Raw genomic sequence first — 20,725 nt, forward strand, 5'->3', positions numbered from 1 at the left:
AAGGAGATCTGCAGCTTGAGCAAAGACAAATCCAGTTATCACTGACTAATAATTAACTACCATAAGGACCTGGCACAAAAGAAGTCTAAAGAGAGCAATATGCAAATATAAATCTAAAGGGATTACTCATTCCATGCTGCAGAAAGAATGCCTGAAGGGAAGTTAAGGTTGTGTGCTGGGAGGGTTCAGCTGGGCTTCCCCACAGTGCTGTGCTGCACTTATTAGAAAGCTGTCTCTGGCACTTCGCAGGAATGTCACACACAGCTGGAATGAGCTAGGAAGCATTCAGAAGGTTATCTTTCCAGAAGTGGTAACTAGAAGTCACAACCTCAGCCACACTCAGGTCTTTTTCTCCCATTTCCTTTGCAACCTCAGATTTGTAAGTCCTGATTCCGATTCCCTGCCTACCTTCGAGGACATTTTCTGTTCTCCATTTTATTTAGTCTTACATGTCTCAGGTTTGTGATGGTATAAGCTTACTGTCATGCAGTGCTACAGAAATCCTTGCTGAGCATGCTGCATGAGTTTCGTTACCTGCCTAAAGCAGAGCATCTTGTCTAAAATGGTGTCCAAACTTCTTCTACGGTCAGTGCAAAATCAAGACAAATTCCAATCCAGATCCACTCAGAAGGGTAGCTCATCCCAGCACCTCAATGACCTAGTTTAGGACAGGATGAACTGATTTGCTCTCTGGAGTTTCCTGACAACTGCTCACTAATCACAGAAGTCCAGATGATCTCTAGCTGTCTGAACTATGAGAGATGAACCTCCTTCCATAGTATCTGCAACCTCACACTTCATCAACACTAAAAGATCATTTGACAACAGCCTTGTAAGGGATTGTGGGTGCTTTTGGGGAATATAAAGTACATTAAGAACCAAAGAAAAACCCAATAGCTTGCATGCAGTTGCATGACATCTTCATTGGAACAGACCAAGTGGATGAATGCATGTCCAGTAATCTTAGGACTCCCATTGGTTGTGACATTGGGGCATAAAATCCTGCAGATTACTGAAAACTTACATCATCCACATCTTGTTACAAAAAAAGAGAAAAATTATGTCAGTATCTTGCATTTTCTTATCCTTCTTTCCCCTCTTGAAGTTCCTTTGGAAAGAGGAGCTGCAGGAGAGTTCCAGATTGAAAAGGTGCACTGGATTTTTCCTCCAGCTGCATCAAGGCAAGACCTTTGTATTGTGTAGCTTCTTGAAAACCCCCTCCTACTAAAAGCAAGAACAGTCTTGTTCTCCATTTTCCCTCCATCGCTTCTAACTATGCGAGAGCCAAATGCATTCAGATATTTCAAATGAACAACTAATGTTCATATAAACTGCAGCTTAGGTCATCAAAGGTTTGAAAGAGTCCAAATGACTTAACTTCCTCAACAGTGCACTTGTTCCCACATGTGTATGACAGCAAGGAGGAAATGGCTCTGAAGAAAACAGGAAAAGTTCAAACTTGCACACACAGGGTCTGGCAAGAGCTTATTTTTAAAGCTTTCCCACATGAAAGCACCTCAGCAATCAAAGCAAGTAAAAATGGAGTTTATGCTATTAAAAATATGACCAATTATGTAAGTTAGAACAAACTTAATAAAAACAATTTCTAAAGCATGGCAGTATTTGAGATTTTGGCATACAACACACAACATTACTTATAGAGGCTCTAAAAGAAGAGCAAAGACTCACTGACAAAGTCACAGCACCCAGAAACTGGCCTTCCCAGACACTATGTTCACTTTACTACTCCTCAGAGTATAAAGATCTCTCTCCTTTGCATGTCACCATAAATAACAAGAGATTAGTCTTTCCAATTACACCTAGGAAAAGAAGGAGGGGTTGGGTGACAGAGATTTGTGGGCTTCACTGAGAAGCTACAATTCCCATCACTAGAAAGCAATGATAACAGAATGAATGACTGCAATGTGGGAGGACGACTGGGGACAGCTAACAGATGGTATTTAAATAAGCAAAATCCTACAGTACTTTACTCTGAAAGCATTTCTCATGTTTCATCACAGCACAAGACAATTTTCTTTTAAGGAATAAAGGTATACCAAAGAATGAATCACAGAATTGAACACAATGGGAGGATGGTTTGAAATCAGTGGCGTTCACTTTGATTCGAGCATGCAGACTATGTATGATCTGCCTATTATACCAACAGTGAAGCACCAAAATCAGATTAAAGGCAGTTAATTGAGCATGGAAAAAAACATTGAATTTGCTGAATCATAAAATTCTCACTGTAAAAGAACATTCTGATAGAAACTGGATTTCCTACTACAGATGTAAAATCTAATTAGATTGTTTCAGTACGCATCTTAAAAGGGAGGAATTATAATGCATGAACAAAGCCAACAATGGATACAAACCCCATTCTATTTTGAGAACTAGGGCAAAGAGACTCTGACAAGAAGCAAGTCCCTTCCTTATATTACTATCTGGCTAATTCCTGTTGTTGGAGAGACAAGAGTTTCAAAAGGTAACTAAGACTTTTACATGTCTTATTGCCACTTCCACTGGTGCTTCCATACCAAGACTCTCTTATAGACATTGAAAAACTGCAGTCTAATTGTTATTTATTTGTGATACTCAGAAATCAGAAAGACAACCTGTTTTTGCCCAAGTAGCTTGGAATTTAGTGCAGCAGCTGAAAGACTTCGAGGTCAGATAAAACGTGTCTGGACACTAATCAAAGGAAGCACTTGGACAGAGTCATTTCATCTCCGGATTGAGCCTTTCATCTCAGGAAAGTCTTGCCGTGCTTGGGAAAGTGGTTGGTTTGTTTGATGAAGTGGGTGAGCAGTTAAACACCTTCAAATCTGTTACTGTACAAGGCTACAAAGCACAAGATGCCCTGAATCGAAGGGAAAAAAAAAGTGACACTCTAACTGCAAATCTTTAAGGTGCTATTACAAGCTCATGTAATTAATGAGACCACTGGGAAATGGTGCAGTGTAAGACCTATAGTTTGGAATCTGGCCAAAATCAACTGTTCTAAACAATCATCATCAACTTAATTGAGGAAAAGATGCTCATAAACCAGAGCAAGAAGCCTTCAAATATAAGGGGACGTCTGTGATTCTCACAACACTTACTGCACTATGTCTCATCAGCAAAAACTGCAGGAAAGGGTGGGAATGTGATTGTAACACTACCTGGGTATAAAAAAAAGTGTGAACAGATTTTTATAGCACAGGCGGTACGTGAGGATTTCAGTAAAAAGGCAAAAAGACTGAGGACACCTTTTGGTCTTTATTTTCTCCTAGAACAAAATCCAAGTTATTTAATGATAGATATTACAGTTCTCACTGAAAGGCTTCTCTGTGCCCAGGAATTTCTGGGCTTCTTTTGTAACTGATTAAAAGAGTTTATGGAAACATCCCCCTGCCCTGCACATGAACCGAAACACCAGAATAGGAAAACCTTGATGCTGTTTCCTGCTTCAAAGTGAAAAGCAGCATGCTTATCGCTGAGCATCCTTCATCTGAGGAAAACAGGCCTCAGGATATCAAAGAGGGCAGAAGAGTCCCACCAGCTTTGCTTTAATGTCTTAGGTCAGCTCAGTCAGGCACGCAAGAACTTTTTAGGCTGCAGAATGACGTGTTTCTGGGAAACTACAACCTACTCAGGCCTTTCACTGGTGAAATCAGAATCACAGAATCACAGAATGGTTTGGGTTGGAAGGGCCCTTAAAGCTCATCCAATTCCAATCCCATGCCACAGGCAGGGACACCTTCCACTAGAGCAGGTTGCTCCAAGCCACATCCAACCTGGCCTTGAGCACTGCCAGGGATGGGGCAGCCACAGCTTCCCTGGGCACCTTGTGCCAGCACCTTACCAACCTCACAGGGAAGAACTTCCTTATACCTAACCTAAATCTCCTCTGGTTAAGTTTGTACTCATTACTCCTTATCTTGTCATTACAGTCCCTGACAGGACAAGGGATAATGTCTTCAAACTTAGAATATTAAACAATTCATATTTTCTGCAATATTAGAATACTAATACCTTCATGCACATGAAGACCAAATCCATTTCTTTCCTAACTCCTGCAGTACATGTTATTTTGCTACAGTGAGCTGTTGCCTCTTCTTACTGTGTGCTCCAGGATTTGTTTTGCCTATGTTATGCTATGCACCTTCTCTCTTTAAAAGAAGCTGCATAGGTAACAGAAGGAGGAGAGTAGTATTTCTGTGGCAACTGGCTCCTCCTCATTTTCAAGGCATGACAAATGTAACGGTATCCTGCGCTTTCCACATCATTAGAGGAATATATCTGAAATCAGCCAAGCAGCAAACCTACCAGGAGAGCTCAGTCTGCTACACTCAATGCTTTGTTCTCAGCTGGAAAAGCTTCTGCACATGCACATATGAGAGATGGATGGAGATTCAAGATGCCTGTTGCTGCTCTCATTTACTACATCTGGCCCCACAATGCATTAAGTAGCAGCATTTCAATGCCCCCATTTTATAGTATAGTTTTAAAATAAGTTGATATAAAAGAAAAAGCTCTTTCTGTCAAACTGCACCACAGACAAGACCTCTGGGACCAGCAGAGTCATTTGGTTTGTGTTTTCAGTCAATGACATTCTCTGATTTTGTGGCCTAAGGTGTAGGAATGAGAAGCACCAAGACAGAATGGGCTCATGGAATATAGTTTGTATGACAAAATTATTGTTTTCTCCTTAAAATTCACCTTTAAGAGAAAGATTTGGCTTTGCTGAAATTTGGAAACACCCCTCTTATTATGAGAAGGTGACCATACATCAAAAAAAGGTGACATTAGTTTTGCCCCTGCATTAGAGCCAGTGCTCTAGTTACTAAAGACATTCTCTCAGTGGGAGAATTCCTTTTCATTGCTGTTCAAACGGCTGCTCAGGTCAAGTGAACAGACCCATCAATTGTCAATGTGCTCTAATGCAAGGCAAAGCAGTGACAAGATGAGTGCTCTTGGGAAGTGGGAAGGTATGTTTACAACCTCAGCAGCAGCATGTAAAATTGGAAACGTTTTTGAACTCGAGACAGAAACAAGAACTATCCAACTGCATTTCCAATATTTCTTGATTCTGATAATTAAGGCAATGTTTTGCCTTGAAATCCACTGAAAAGACAATCTGAAAAGGAGAACTACATCTAAGAACTTACATAGGCTTTATGTCTTAAACCTGATACATACTGCACACCAAGGATTTCTAATCCATGGGTGACGAGCTAACACATAGCCCTTCATTGCAGCTCAGCAGCCAGCTGTGATACTCAGTGCAGCAGGGCAGGCTGCAGGAAGCTCATGCTCCCCGTGCTTCCTGACAGCACTAAACCTACCCCTGGGTTTTGGTTTCCTAAGTTGTGGTTCTGCCTTTGGAGCTTCCAACCAGACCCATTTTCCACATGCAATTAAGTAATGGTGAGTGAGTTGTTGCACATGACGTTTAATTTTCAATAGCTGGGGAAAGTAGCACAGGAGCTGCAGGCGAGATCATTAATCTCCTCCAGATCCTCTGCACTGCCAAGTATAGCAACTCATTCTTCACTGTGCTAATGCTGCTCTTCCATCATTTCTGTGTATGCTGTACCAGACAGAGCCATGCGAGTAAATGTACACATTTACATGCATTCACCCACAGATTATTACGTTGTTCACAGGTATGCTGTGTATGAACGAAGAATATAAAATAGTATCAAACACGATGTATATCTTGGTGGGAAGATCACATTATAAAGTGGCATGGGGATAAGTGCCATTAAAAGTCAACAAAAGCTGGTGTATACGCATTTATGAAATTCCTGGGAAAGAGGCAGCTTCTTCCTAAACCTCCCACCCAGGGTCAAAAGAGTAACACTTCCTGAACTAGAATGTGTGGAGGTGTCCTCAATTCACATTCAAAGAGGAAATATTTTCATGCTTGGAGTAAAAGAAAAGATTGCCTACATGCAGTTATTACGCAGATGAAAGGTTGGTTTTGCATATTCCCACCTACAGAAGCCATCCCAGTGCACCTTGTCTCTGTACAAATAAGAGAGAAATGTTTACAAGGGCCTGTAGGGACAGGACAAGGGGAATGGCTTGAACCTGCCAGAACAGGGGAGACTGAGCTGAGCTCTTAGGCAGAAGCTCTTCCCTGGGAGGGTGCTGAGGTGCTGGCACAGGGTGCCCAGAGAAGCTGTGGCTGCCCCATCCCTGGCAGTGTTCAAGGCCAGGTTGGACACAGGGGCTTGGAGCAAGCTGCTCCAGTGGAAGGTGTCCCTGCCCATGGCAGGGGTTGGAGCTGGAGGAGCTTTAAGCTCCCTTCCAATTCAAACTAGTCTGGGATTCTGTAAGTAAGCCCTAAATCACTTTTAAAATCCTCTTTTGATGTTCATACAAAGCTACCCTTCACAACTCATGTACCACAGAATCATAGAATAGTTAGGGTTGGAAAGGACCTTAAGGTCATCCAGTTCCAACCCCCCTGCCATGGGCAGGGACACCTCATACTAAATCAGGTCACCCAAGGCTCTGTCCAACATGGCCTTGAACACTGCCAGGGATGGAGCATTCACAGCTTCCCTGGGCAACCCATTCCAGTAAAGAACCCTCACAGTAAAGAACTTCTTCTTTATATCCGATCTAAACTTCCCCTGTTTAAGTTTCAACCCATTACCCCTTATCCTATCACTACAGTCCCTAATGAAGAGTCCCTCCCCAGCATCCCTATAGGCCCCCTTCAGATACTGGAAGGCTGCTCCGAGGTCTCCACGCAGCCGTCTCTTCTCCAGGCTGAACATCCCCAACTTTCTCAGCCTGTCTTCATACAGGAGGTGCTCCAGTCCCTGATCATCCTCATGGCCATGTACTGCATCTGCACTTGCTGATTCCTCTCACAGCAGCTCCCTCTCCAGCCCTAAGAAGCCTCTGCACCATTCTCACTCCCTTCTTGCAGCCTGGGTGAAGCAAGCTGCCCACCCCATCTTTGTGCTAGTAGACCCAACCTAAAGCATGTTAGTAAGTTGTAGGAGAAGATGCTCTCATCAAGGTCATCTCAGGCCCAAGAGGGCCAGCTCAGATCTTCAGCAGACACCCCTAAGATAGACATTTAATTACATTAGATTTTTTCCTGTATTTTTAAGAGGAACTCTTCAACTGTCCTGAGAAGAATAGTCAAGAAAAAGGTTTATTTCACTTCAAAGAGAATTGAGCAAGTTCAGAATCTTCAAAACAGTCTAAATATGTAGATGTGTAATGTAATAGGCTAAAGTGCTGTATGTTTTGATGAGAACTCTTCTTACCGTATGAAAACTAGCTTGACCTTTGATGGGGCAGTCTTAATGATTGCAGAAGCATTCTGATGACTTCTTCCATACAGTATCTGATTGTTTATCTGTTAAAAGATAAGGAAGATTTTCATGTAAGTGAAGAATTATGCATTGGTTGAATTTATACCACTGGGATTTCCAAATTTACTGTGGGATAAAGAGGTAAGACTCAAAGAAAATGCAGCCCACCAACCAGGAATCACACACTTTTGAGCTGATTCCAGACAGTAATACTGATGTTGCACTGACAGATATCCATGCAGTGTTGCAGAGACAGAAACACCTGAGCTGAGGCACTAAGAGCCTCTTTCAGGCACAGCTGTGCTATAGAAAGACATATGAAAAGCACACAGGAGGAGATGGGCTCTGCTCAACTTGGCCTTGGACTGCCCAAGGCTATTATCCATTCCCTCAGCCACCTACCAGAGATGTTTACACCAGATGGGGTGTAAACTCAGCAGCAACACTGAAAACATTTTTCATCAGCTTTCTTGTTCCTTTGGAAAGGATGCAGACACCACCTTCTTCCAAGTAACAAGTGATTCTACAAGAGGAAATGGCCTCAGGGGAGGTTTAGACTGGACATTAAGAAGGATTTCTTCACTGAAAGGGTTGTCAAGCACTGGAACAGGCTGCCCAGGGCAGTGCTGGAGTCACCATCTCTGAAGATATTCAAGACATGTAGATGTGTCACTTAGGGACATGGTTTAGTTGTGGACTTGGCAGTGCTGGATTAACAGCTGGACTCCATGATCTTAAAGGTATTTTCCAACCTAAACGGTTCCATGATTCTATGATTCAATACTGCAGCTTTTTCCTCCCACTCATAATTTACAACATGTTTACATTCACATTTGATACACCAGAACACTTTAAAATAATAATGATAATGGAGTCCAGGAACAATTTACTGGTGATTACAGGAGGACTTTTTGTTCCTGAAAACGTCTGTGCTGAATTTTAGCTTCATGTTCTTAGAAGACTTCATTTAAACAAGAAAGAAGTGGCCAAGCTTTGTGTCATACAGGCTATTTGGTCATATTGGCAACTTCACAATACTCCCACCTTATTTTCAATAGGTCAAAACATCATTCAAGTTCATCAGTTCAGTAAGGACAATGCAAGGAGAAGAATAAAACCTCTAACGCTTGATTACTCATCAAAACTGAAGTGCAAACCATTTACCTACCAAATTGCTCACTGCACAAAGACAGAACCAAGAAAGGTCTCTGAGAGTCTAAGCTGGCATGAAATAAGGAGCACTGAGGAAAGAGCATCACCCCCAATGTTCAGAAGTGTTTAATATGGTGCTGTCTGCAATTGCCATGGTTGTAAAGATTGGATGAGAAGCAACATCTGAGGCCATGTTTTGGTAATCAAAAGGTAAATGTAAAAATCCACTGCCAAAAATGAAAGCTCAGTTGCATTCTGGCTTCAAGCTGACTTGCAACTTTCAGTGAGTTTGGTGACTTAATATGTCTGAGCTCAAAAATAAATTATTCCCTGGGAATACCGTGTGCTTTACAAATTGTTTGGATTTAGTTAAATTACCATCTATTTTTCTAAAGAGCAGACGTCTTAGATGAAAATTTAGTCTTTACTCTGGCTAAATTAATCCTATTCACTAGATATATCAAATAGTCTAAAATTTAATTAGCTGAGAGCTGGGTCTGTGAGTTATAATTATTTAATTACACCAAAATGAAAGGATAATCAAAGTAATATATCTCCACAAGGTTTTGGACTGTCCCATGTAGTTACTGCAGACAGTATTAATTTTTCTTCTTAAAAAAAGGTCACTTTCTTTTGCAAAGTAAATGAATGTTCTGTTAGTTTCAGATACCACAGAGATGAGCAAAGCACAAAAGCCTACTTAAATAAAACAAAAAAGAGAACATCTAGGATTTCATAAGCAACGCCATTTAAAGTCTTTCAAATTAAATAAAGTCACACGTCAGATTAAGCAAACAGTACTCTGGGAGCCCAGACCTATAAATCTGTGCTTTGCTTCTTTCATTAGAGATTAGAAAAGAAAAACAAAGCCTTGACTAAGCAAAAGAAAGCAACTGATTTAAATCAACCTCAACTCTTCTTTAAATGTCTCTTTACATAACTTCTTGGAAAGATGGCAGAGAACAGAGACAGACAAAAACATACTCCAGGTATGAGGTCAGGTCAGCACACTTAAACTCAATCTTTAATATAGCCCTATGCTGCTTTATGGCAGATTTAATCACGTATCCCAAATGGACTTTTGCCTTCACCTACAGAAGGTTTGGTTTACAGTTTCATCCACTAAAGTAACAGATAAAGTACAAACTCACTGAAATCTGAACTCTTCAGAGAAAAAAACGTAAAGGATCATTTGCTTCTTAAACTTTACTCTGCAGAAGAGAAACATCAGATACAGATATTGAAAAAAAAAGTACATTGCTTTTACCATGTGGCAGTAATGGAAATCCTTAAAATTGTTATCATCTGAGTTTTAGGAAAATGAAGTTAAATGATATGAACTGGCATAGCTTTCTATAAGAATTATTTCTTTGTACCCACGCATTAGGTTCCTCCCAACCACAAGACCTGCAGCATTTCAAGTTACAGCCAGACCCTCTGAAACAATGGAAACCATTTCAAAAACTTATTGATCAGTCAATTATACAGACTGAAACCCCATAAAATACACCAAGCCCCCAGATAATAAAGCATGAGGAAAACACTGGAGAAATACAATTGATTTGGATGTGATTTCTGTTTTCCTCACCAAATCCCTTGCCCTGCACATGTTCAAATATGTGTATCATCTAAAGTGATCAACAGATCATAAATTCCATAAAGAAAGAAAATCTGCTGTGTTCCCCTGTGATACCCCAACTAGAGAGTGTGGAGAGTTGGGATGACAGAAAAACACAGATCACCTATGCCCTCGTGCACAAAAAGCTTTAAATTACAGCATTACCTTACCTGCAGCTTTAAAACCCAGCACCCAATACTAACTTTAACTGGCAACCTGTACATAAAGCACATGAGAAAAGTCTTTATATCCTCCTATGAAAACATCTAAAGAACACTATCCCTCAATGTTACCTTCAGTAAATGGATCTGAGGAGGACAGAAGCCATGACTACTGTGTTTAAATAGGAATAAAATAGTCACCACCCTAGTTAATAACTCAGGATGATTCTTTGCATGTGAAAATCTCACTGTCTTTCTACGTTCAAGTTACTGTCCCCTCTTGAGGGATAGTACCACTTGCCTAATTCAAAGTAACTGTCTTGATACAAGAAAAACAACAATCCCACAACAAATAAACCGTGACTGCAAACCAGAAGTGGCACTGTGAATTTGGTTACATTTACTTGGGCAAAATACCTATGTATTGTGCGATTATAGCATAACTTACATTTATGTATGAATCCTAAAATAAAAGAGCAATACAAACACATATAGGACAAAGTCCCTCTGCCTTTGAGCTATGACAAAAATAGCATAAAGAAAATCAAAAAACATGCAACAGTGCAGAATGGACAACAGGCAAATCTGTGCAGAGATTCTTGACTATGCAGAAGTGCTGTGGTCTCCTAAAACAAAACATCCAAAGTAGCAGTTTCCTCCCACCTCCTGCCCCATTTTCAGTAATAAGATAAGCAGGGACAGGAAGATGGCAGAAAATCCCAACATCAGTAATTTAGCATAACAGGGCTCTGAACAGCTTGGTTTATTAATAGAACACAGTTGACTCTCTTATGAAGAGATGATAATAATAATAATAACAGGGTGGATTATTCAGTGTGAATAAAACCTACCAACAGGACAGACCCATGCAGAGTTCATGAGCAGCAGGGCTTAACAGCACTGGTACAGCTCCATGTGAACATGCTGCGGGCCATGCTGGGCACAATCAGCCCCAGGACTAAGCCCAAACTAATAAGATACGAAGCAGTGCAGACACCTGCACTAAAACAGCAAGACTGCAAGGCAGGAGCACCACAGATGGTTTCTTTGCCTGGAAAAAGAATGGAAAAAGGAGAACTTGGGTCATGTAAAAAACACATTCTTTTGCATAGGGACCAAATTCCGACCCAAGTAATTTTCCTCCATGTATTAAAATAGGGTGAAAGGATCTCTGTCAAAAAGCTGTTTTCTCCAGCAACATATCTCTCTAAAATACATCACAGAAGCTGTATTTAAAATAGAATGATTACATACAATTTTTTATGTGACCTGCATATTTCACTCAATGTACAGGCTGGATTGACTTTGAAAACAAGCCAGGCTTAGGGCCCCAGAAGTCTACAATAGTTTGCAGAAGCTAAAAGTGAGCTGATATTTCAAATTCAATGACAAAAGATTTCATAAAGAAGGAGCTGAGGCAGTCTGGCAGCTTCCCACATCCTCCAACTGAATCCAATCAAATTCCAATTGAAAAGAAAAATGAAGAGGTAATATCCATCTATCTGTATCTCCATCCCATTAACCCTACCCCAATTAACAGCCACAGGGAATAATCTGCACACGCTGCAGCAGAATCCACTGTTTTAATGGAACAACAGAAACCAACAGAGCTCACTGGGGCAGAAATGCTAGAGGCTTCCTAAGATGTGAATCCCTTCTCTTGCCAATACACTCTGGTATTCAAAACCGATGTGGAATCAATGATGCACGTGCAAATATACTATAAGAAGAGAAGTTCAGTTGCTTCATTAGTAAAGATTTCCCATCCAGGTGTCTGAATGAGGGAATGACACTATGGGATAGATAAAATGCTTCCGTGACAAGCAACCACACTCATGGTCTTTAATTTCTTGTCTTTAACTGGAGAAAACCAAACAATCTGGATTCTGTTTCTGTCATTTTCTCAGTTCTGAACACTTAACTTTGCCATTTATGCTCCTTTAATGTATTTTGTTGTAAAAGATACTGGAGATAAAGCCAGTTGGCCACCCTAACCTCTGCTTCACTGGCATGGAACTAGCATGAAATCATACACATACAACATAAGAAGGACGTGAACCTGTAAACATGCTGGAGTAAGTCCAGAGGAGACCATGGAGCTGCTGCGAGGGCTGGAGCAGCTCTGCTCTGGAGCCAGGCTGAGAGAGCTGGGCTGGGGCAGCCTGGACAAGAGAAGGCTCCTGAAGGGGAGAGCTGAGAGCAGCTCCAGTGCCTAAAGGGGCTGCAGGAAAGCTGGAGAGGGGCTTGGGACAAGGGCCTGTAGGGACAGGTCAAGGGGAATGGCTTGAAGCTGCCAGAACAGGGGAGACTGAGCTGAGCTCTTAGGCAGAAGCTCTTCCCTGGGAGGGTGCTGAGGCGCTGGCACAGGGGGCCCAGAGAAGCTGTGGCTGCCCCATCCCTGGCAGTGTTCAAGGCCAGGTTGGACACAGGGGCTTGGAGCAAGCTGCTCCAGTGGAAGGGGTCCTGGCCCATGGCTGGGGTTGGAACTGGATGAGTTTTAAGCTCCCTTCCAACACAAACCATTCTGGAATTCTACAGTATTGGAGATATTCAAGAGTCACCTGGACACAGGCCAGGACAACTGGCTTGAGAAGGCCCTTCTAGAGCAAGGGGGTTTAGACCAGATGACCTCCCAAGGTCCCTTCCAGGTCCAACCCTGCTAGGGTATTCCTGCCTTAGTGAACTTGTGTATGAGGATTTCTACTGGTTACTGCAATAGTTATTGAACTTAATGGTTATTGTAAAAAGCCTGTCTCAGTAAATGCCCATTAGTTCCATTTCAATGCCATTCACATAACACTGAAATGCTTTCAAAAGACAAAAAAACAGAGCTGTGAAAAATTGACCACTGGTGTGAACAACAGACGTCTGTACATGACTAATGCACAACCCTTTCCTTTGTAATACAGGATGTTTTGATACTGAATGTGTATTCACTGGGGGTGAGAATGAGATCACCACATCCTTTCACACAGGTAATCACACTTCTGCCCACTGGTGACACACCTTTAATTTGATCGCGAAGGTAAACAGAAGACTAAAGTCTCTTTGAACTTCAGTTTAAGTTTAGCATATTTGAGATGGTGAACACCACTTTGCTTCCACTAAAGAAAAATTCACTTTATCCCCAGATTGATGGGGAGAAGAATTAAAGCAACACCACTGCTTTGGAAAATGCTACTTACGTGGGCCATGCATGCAAATCCCAAGACTGGAGATACATTAAATCACACATGGTCCATCTCCCAAGTACTGCTAGCAACACTTAACATTAGATCAAACCAATACTGCAAGGAGTAACTCATAAGATATGAGAAAACTTCAGTGGATCTTTCTTTGTGGGAAAGTACTGATACAGAAGGCTCTACCTTTCCTCTACCAGGAGCTACTTGGTCTATGATATGCATAGAGAAAAACAGAACCAAGACTACACATCTTCTGGTATACATCCAAAATTCAATAATTTTAATTTTATTACCATTAGAGTTTGGTGCCAGGGACAAAAAGAACATAAATTTGAAGGAGAAAGCAATTTTCTTACCCTACTCCAGTATGGAATAGACCTTCATACCATTTATCACACTTAGAAAATAATAAACTTCAGCTGGTATTATTATTACAGCAGAACAAATTTTTCTTGTACTATGTGTATTGAAAACCCATAATTACACAATTGTTAGACAATGACAAGTGCTTAGACAACTCTGAGTACTTCCAAGGTATCCCAGGCAGTCAAATTGCTCTGTTTCAAGTCAAGAAACATAAGAAAATAGGCGGTTCTGTGATGGCACAGAGAGCTGCTGGAACATCAGAAAATGATCACCCATGGAGAGCAATAGGTCAGCTCTTCGGTGCAAGCTTTTCTCTGAAGGAGAGCTCCCCAGGGATGGCTGATTATCTTAAACTGCTGGGGCACTCATGACATAGGGAACCACTGCAGGTACTGCAGCAAAGCCACATTTAGCAAGAGCCAAAGATCAGGTGGTGTGTAAGAAATCTACATTTTTAATCTGAAGGTGAAGCAAGGAGATAGGAGAAGAAGTGAAGACAAAAATACTCCTCTTGCTAATGAGCTTTCTTGCCTTGTGGGTGAACTTGTGCCAGACACGACTAAAGGAAATCAGTATTTTAAGTTACAACAGATCAAAACAGATTACAGCATGAAATTTATTTTCAGGATGGGGAATATCCCTGTCATCTGTAAAAACACATATGGCAACTTTGAGGGGGGTTTGGTTTTTCTTAATGTAAGGTGTGAATTTCCCTGTAAAACCACATATGCACTACAAGGATAGATTTACTGTCCCCTTCCTGCCTTTCAACAGTCCCTCCTTAAGCATAGCTTGTGAACATGCTGAGAGCACAGACTTCACTGACAAGACATTAGTTTTCACAGGCCAATGATTTTTGTTTCACTGCAAACACATTTACCTGCCAAAGGCCAAGTTCTCAGTTGGCATAAACCAACACAGCTCCTTGCCTCAGCCCCCTTACTTCCATTTGCAGGCTTTATTTAAGGTTCAGATGATAGCTTCACATATGCCTCTCCCTCTCTCCATATGAACCCTGCTCAGTAGTTAGAGGAAACACTCACCTCTAGAAGCTCATCACCAATATGCATCCTTCCATCTCGGCCCGCAGGTCCATCTGGATTGATACCAACTACAAAGATGCTCATACGAGAGCGGTCTTTGTTGCCAGCAAGACTCAGTCCGAGCCCATTTTTGTCTTTCTCGAGCTCAATGATGTGAAGCTCTCCTGGTAGATCTGCATATCTTTGCCTGATTTTTTCTAGAAAGATTAAACATAAAATGAGTTGCAACATAAAGTAACTTACCAGCAGATGTTCAAGAACACATACAAATATGCTTTGTAGCATGATGGACTGGTTTGGGACCATAAAGATCATACAGTTCCAACCCCCTGCCACAGTAAGGGACTTGTTAGCATTTACTCATTGTTAACAGAGGTCTTGCCAGCACAGACTCTTAAAATCCCATTTGTTGCCTCTATCACTCATACAGCAAAATGCAGCATTCTTTAGAAAGGAGGGAAAACAAGGGAATTCCAGAGATACCACAACCTTACCTTAAAAACTATCAATTTCAGGAAACTCATAAAATTAGAACTGCTTAATTAACCACTGTGGGAAACTGAAATGCTTACACTGCAAACTCCCCTCTCAAGATACAGTACTTTGCTTCTTTCTGGTGACTCAGGAATATGCTTACCATGCTCTGCTTAACATTATGAGCTCCTGCACATACATTACTCAAAGCAGATGTCAGTGACGATGTATATGAATGATTACATTTTTAAATGCAGCCTCACTTGATATTAAGGTAGTTATTTGTCTTTCATCTCCATTTCAAGCATTTCTGTGACAGACCGCAATATACTTGCAAGGTTATTTGGAGCACATTGCATGTCTGTGGATGCTGACAGTTTAATCTGAATGTCTTTTCACCACTGGCACATAAACATCTAACATCATAACTACTGCTTGCGAGGGTTAATCACAGCAAGGGTAATTTGTTTTCTGTCTGACTGTCCTTTGCAGATTTAAAGCCAGCTTCATAAACCCACCTGCACCCAATGCTTCAGCTGGGCCTCACATGAAAAAAGGCAGATTAAAGTATTTTGCTGTGGCTGGATGTCACCTCTAGTACTGAGCTCAAGGTGAAAGAAACTGCTGCATTATGCAGTAAAAGGAGAAATAAGAGATATTATATGTTCAACCATACCCCCGAGTCAGCAGCAGTTGCTAGATCAATATTAGCTACTACTATTCTACCAGGGAAGCAAATTTTAGTAGTATGATTAAACCACTGTAGCGAATGTTCCCATGACAACAAGGAAGAGGGGAAAGAGCTGGGGAAGGTGAGAAGGAATCCACTAAAAGTGAACAAAAACTGCTGAGAAGACAGATGATGACGTGTTCCTTCCACAGCCCCTGTGCAGGCTGCCAGGGTGATTTAGCCAGACTTGAGTCCATCCTGGCAGTTCTCTTCTCTCCGTGTCCTTCCTAAGCAATTCTTCCAGCTGCAGCATCCCCTCATGCCTCAGCAGAGACCACTGGGACAAGGGGAGCAGCCTTCTATCTATAATCCCAAAAGCATTACTTATGCTCAGCGCAACACAGAGAAGAACCAGCTTTTCCATCACTGTATTTATAGGCTGTCATTTTCCTGCTGTGCTCAAAATCCGCAGTGGCCTCGAGCCGGAGCCTAAATTCCTGGGGGCCTGTAGTAAGGGTGAGGTATTATCCCTGGAAAGCTGTAAAGCCCTACAGAGGTCTGCACAAAATCAGAATATCATAAAAAATTAGAAAACTCATTTGTTACTATCAATTACATGCCCAAAAGAGTCATGTAAGTGCATTACATAGTGATCCATGTAGCTGCATAGTTCTTTGATATATTTCTTAACTCATGGGGTCAAAATGTACCTAGAGGTGTGATTTGCTACTTGAATTTGGAAAGTGTATGCAGTATGCAGGATACCTCCTGCCAAAAATCAGCAAGTGAAGAAAGGCTTCCGAAAGTACAGCAGATACAAGCACATACGCAGGTTGCTCCAAGCCCCATCCAACCTGGCCTTGAGCACTGCCAGGGATGGGGCAGCCACAGCTTCTCTGGGCACCCTGTGCCAGCGCCTCAGCACCCTCCCAGGGAAGAGCTTCTGCCTAAGAGCTCATCTCAGTCTCCCCTCTTTCAGTTCAATGTAATTCTTCCTTGCCCTGTCATAAACATGCCCTTGTAAAAAGTCCCTCTCCAGATTTCTTACTTACCTACAACAGAACAAAACCTCTGTGTGGACTAAGCTCTCTTCACATTATCACATTCATTTATACAACAACTATTTGAAATGGCTGATGTAACTGGAGTGGTAAAATAGTGGGAGACTACAGAGAAAACAATGAAGATGTTATGTGCCAAACATCACTTCCAGACTGGCAGGAGGGCACCGTTATCCAGTGCTGCCAGTGAAAACACAAGCATGTGTGTGCATGTTCATGCATGTAGGGACAAGCACAGATACCCCTGCTTTTAAAACCAAGCCCCCCTAGCAGGGCATGCTGCCTCCTCCCTGAACAACAGAAGGTTCTGGCTCTCACAAGCCCCACCTCCTGCAATTAAACACTTCCAAGGGCTGTCCTCACCAGCCAGCCTTGCAGTGTAAATGATAAGGCGCTATTCCCGGTGGTGTCGTTGCTTTACTCATCCAATCTGCATACAAATATCCTTTGGGCATCCAGCTGACTTCCTATAACATTGTAATCGTATTCTCAGTTTGCCTTTTAATAAGAATCTCATAAGATTATTTAAACAAGTATTTACTGCTTAAACAAACGTGCATCTAAGGCATCTTCTTTTTAATGCCTTTTTCAGCTGTTTTTTTCTCCCCTCCAGCTGGTATCACTTTTCAGTTCTCTGCTTAGCATTGGGGAGCCAGTTAGCATCTGCTTTTGCAAAGAATTCCATTATCTGCCTTCATTACCAGATACTTTACACAAGGCAATTGTAATTCTGTTGTTGCTGCATTACACATGGGACATGGCGTTTCTTGTTTTGGCACTACATGGAGTTGTTTCCACATTCGGTGACAATATGCCTATCACAACTTCTGCAAACATATCTCACCATCCATATTTAACCAGCTAAGGTTACTCCAGTATCTTTTAGGAATCAAATATGGATGTAAAATGAAGTAAAAGCACAAGTATGCACTTTAGTGATCACTCCTGCAATAATATTTCCCAGTTATATTAGCAGACAATTACATTTCAAAGAGAAACCCTGGCAATGGAAGGAAACTGCTTTCAAACAATATACTATTATGCTGCTGCATATGTTTCTCTGCTTCACCCACTATCCCTATTATATTAAACAGGGAGATAAAAGAAATAAATGGGGACAATATGGTCAGGATATTGGAGTTTGCATGATCTACTGTTGCAACAAATACACAATTTATCTGCATGGAAAAAAACACACACCACTTCTCAGGAAGGCAAAAGGCTCTTTAAATTACAAAGGTATAAAAAGCACTTGCAAAGGGCTGAGGAGCCTGCTCCCAAACCTGATGAAATCTGCCATTAAATGAGCTGAAAGAGAAAAGGTGTTTCTTTTGAAAGGGGTATCTCTGCGTGATGCAAATTACAGTCCAACTAGAAAGGTAAAAAGAGGAAAGAAAAAGCTCTGGATGACTCAGCAAGGTGATTGGTTTTAGTACCGAACGCTCAACATTAAAACTGTCAAGGCAAAATACAGAGCAAAACCAGGGGAGAAACACCACAAAAAGAGATGCCAGGTGATATTTGTATATAGAAGGTGATACGGAGGATTTTACATCCCTCTTGTGTTACCCCAGATAACTATTAGCAACATATGCTGGCTCTGGGGGACCTTAGAATGGTCTCATTTATCAGTCCGTGTTCATTTCAGTGGGTTTAGTTACCATTTTTATCACACAGCATATAACACGGTCACAGCTTTAGCCTTTTCTGAGATTACTCTGCTCACAGCAGTGCTGCAGCACCACAACCACTGTTTTTCATCTAGGAACGATAGATATCAGAATGCAGCTAGCATCCACTAACGCACAGCCAACCTTGCATATCAAACAACTAATTCCCTTCTTGATTTCATATAAGCATTAAAAAAACCTGATGTAGGAAGTCCCTTGAAAGCTCACCCTAGAGCTGTGAGGGCAGCACATCTAATTTCCTGATTACAATTTACAAGGACCTAAATCACCAGATTGGAGGGACCATAATTGAACAAATGGGGTTTAGAATTCTCACACTACTAATAATATAATAAGCTTATTGTTTTAATCTTCCCACTAGTCCTCTATTCAGCTCCAAGGAGGCAGACAGTTCTTCAAAGCATATCTCAAAAGTGATGCACTTGTCTGTTTTCATAAGCTTTAAGCTGAAAAAGAGAGAATTTCTAGAATGCTTTCTTAAATTCCATAAAGTCATTCCCATTCTTCTCTCAGTGATCAGTATGCATGAGAAGAATAGGGAAGTTGTATTCAAAGCTGACAAATATAAATGGCAGAGCCAGAGATCATGTTATGACCAGTCCACCTAGCTCAGGTGGTGGTGAGAGGACAGAGTCTGCTGAGGCTCACATCTTCTTCATCAATGCTGTTATTTCCAAACATCCCTGCAGTGGGATGGGGCTGCTATGGATTCCCCATCTAATCCAGAAACCCAGCATCCCTGGAATCTCCCTTTGGCAGCACTTTGCTTCATGTACGCCATTTGGAAGTCACTTGCCAAAACCAAAGCAATGGTTTTCAGAGGAAAATAAACCTCAGCATTTCTATTATTCTTTGGCATATTTCAGTTAATGCTCCTTCTCCCCAGCCCAAGTCTGCTATATACAAGGAAGAAAAAAGCTCCATGGCTGTCACTCTCCCCTTCCTCCCTTATACTGTGAGCCAAATATTATATAACATTACTTTTAAGTACTTGAGGGAGAGAGCATGCACAAGGTGCCACACAGACAAAGTGTTCTCTAGATGAACAGCTAAATTGGAGGCTTTCATACTCTCACAAATACAACTCTCCTGAGCTCAAGTGAAAAAGAAGCATGCATTAAACTCTCCCGAGTCAATATTCTTACCCTAACCTGAAGACTGGTTCTTTTCTTCTTTTCTTTGTGTGAAGGATTCGGGCTATTATTTGGGACCTCCGAGCTTCTTCTCACTGGCCCCGCTTCAGCTCAGGCTCCCATTTGTTCCTCTCATGCCATGCAACAATTGCAGCACCTTCTCAGCTCACACAAGAAAACTTTCCTTCTCCTCCAGTGCTCTCCTTAAATCCCACTTGTCCCTCACATCACTCCTTCTACAGTGGAAGGTGAAAATTTCTGCTAGTGATTTTTAACTAATCCAGGATGAAGGATATAATGAGAGTCTCCACAATCCACTTCAAGTACCATTCCATTTTGTGCCTGTGAGCAGGTGACATTTAGAAACAGTTATCATTGTGTTTTTTCTTCCTATAATCAAGGAGTTGTCACACCTGAAGACAACAGCAGAGAGAAAAGCAACTTTGAGCCCTGGCTGAGAAGTAAGATAACTGCAGACTGTAACATCAAGGAGCATCTCCAATGCTTGCACCATCTCCCATCAACACTTTGAAGAAATGGACTTCTTGCCACCTGTTTTTTTCTTATTTCAGGCCCAAAGTTTCATTCTAAAGCTGTAGTTTTGTTACACAACGTTTATGTTCTCAGAGGAAGAGCTATTGTATGTTTTTCTGTTTTAATTAAACAACAAGGTCATGATGAGTCCATTCATACTGATGTTTATCTGAGATCTTTAACACTTCTAAAAGGAGATTTAGTGAGAATGTGGTAAGCACAGCATCCTGATGCTCACAATTGCTGATTATAAGGGAACCTGCCCTCCCCTGAACACAATACTTCCACTCATTTGCCTTTCAAATGACGCATTAGCCC

General features: G+C 41.5%; 1 protein-coding gene across 1 annotated transcript in view; it reads right to left on the reverse strand.

The window, feature by feature from the left end:
- Positions 1–20,725, reverse strand: part of PATJ (PATJ crumbs cell polarity complex component) — a 153,289-nt gene that overhangs the window by 45,848 nt on the left and 86,716 nt on the right. The window contains exons 28-29 of the mRNA XM_034063832.1: positions 14,845–15,041; positions 7,272–7,363 (exon numbers count right to left, since the gene is read on the reverse strand). Of these exons, the coding sequence (XP_033919723.1) occupies positions 7,272–7,363; positions 14,845–15,041 (289 nt within the window). The remainder of the gene's footprint in view (positions 1–7,271; positions 7,364–14,844; positions 15,042–20,725) is intronic.

Source organism: Melopsittacus undulatus, chromosome 6 (assembly GCF_012275295.1).
Source record: "Melopsittacus undulatus isolate bMelUnd1 chromosome 6, bMelUnd1.mat.Z, whole genome shotgun sequence".
NCBI lineage: Eukaryota > Metazoa > Chordata > Aves > Psittaciformes > Psittaculidae > Melopsittacus > Melopsittacus undulatus.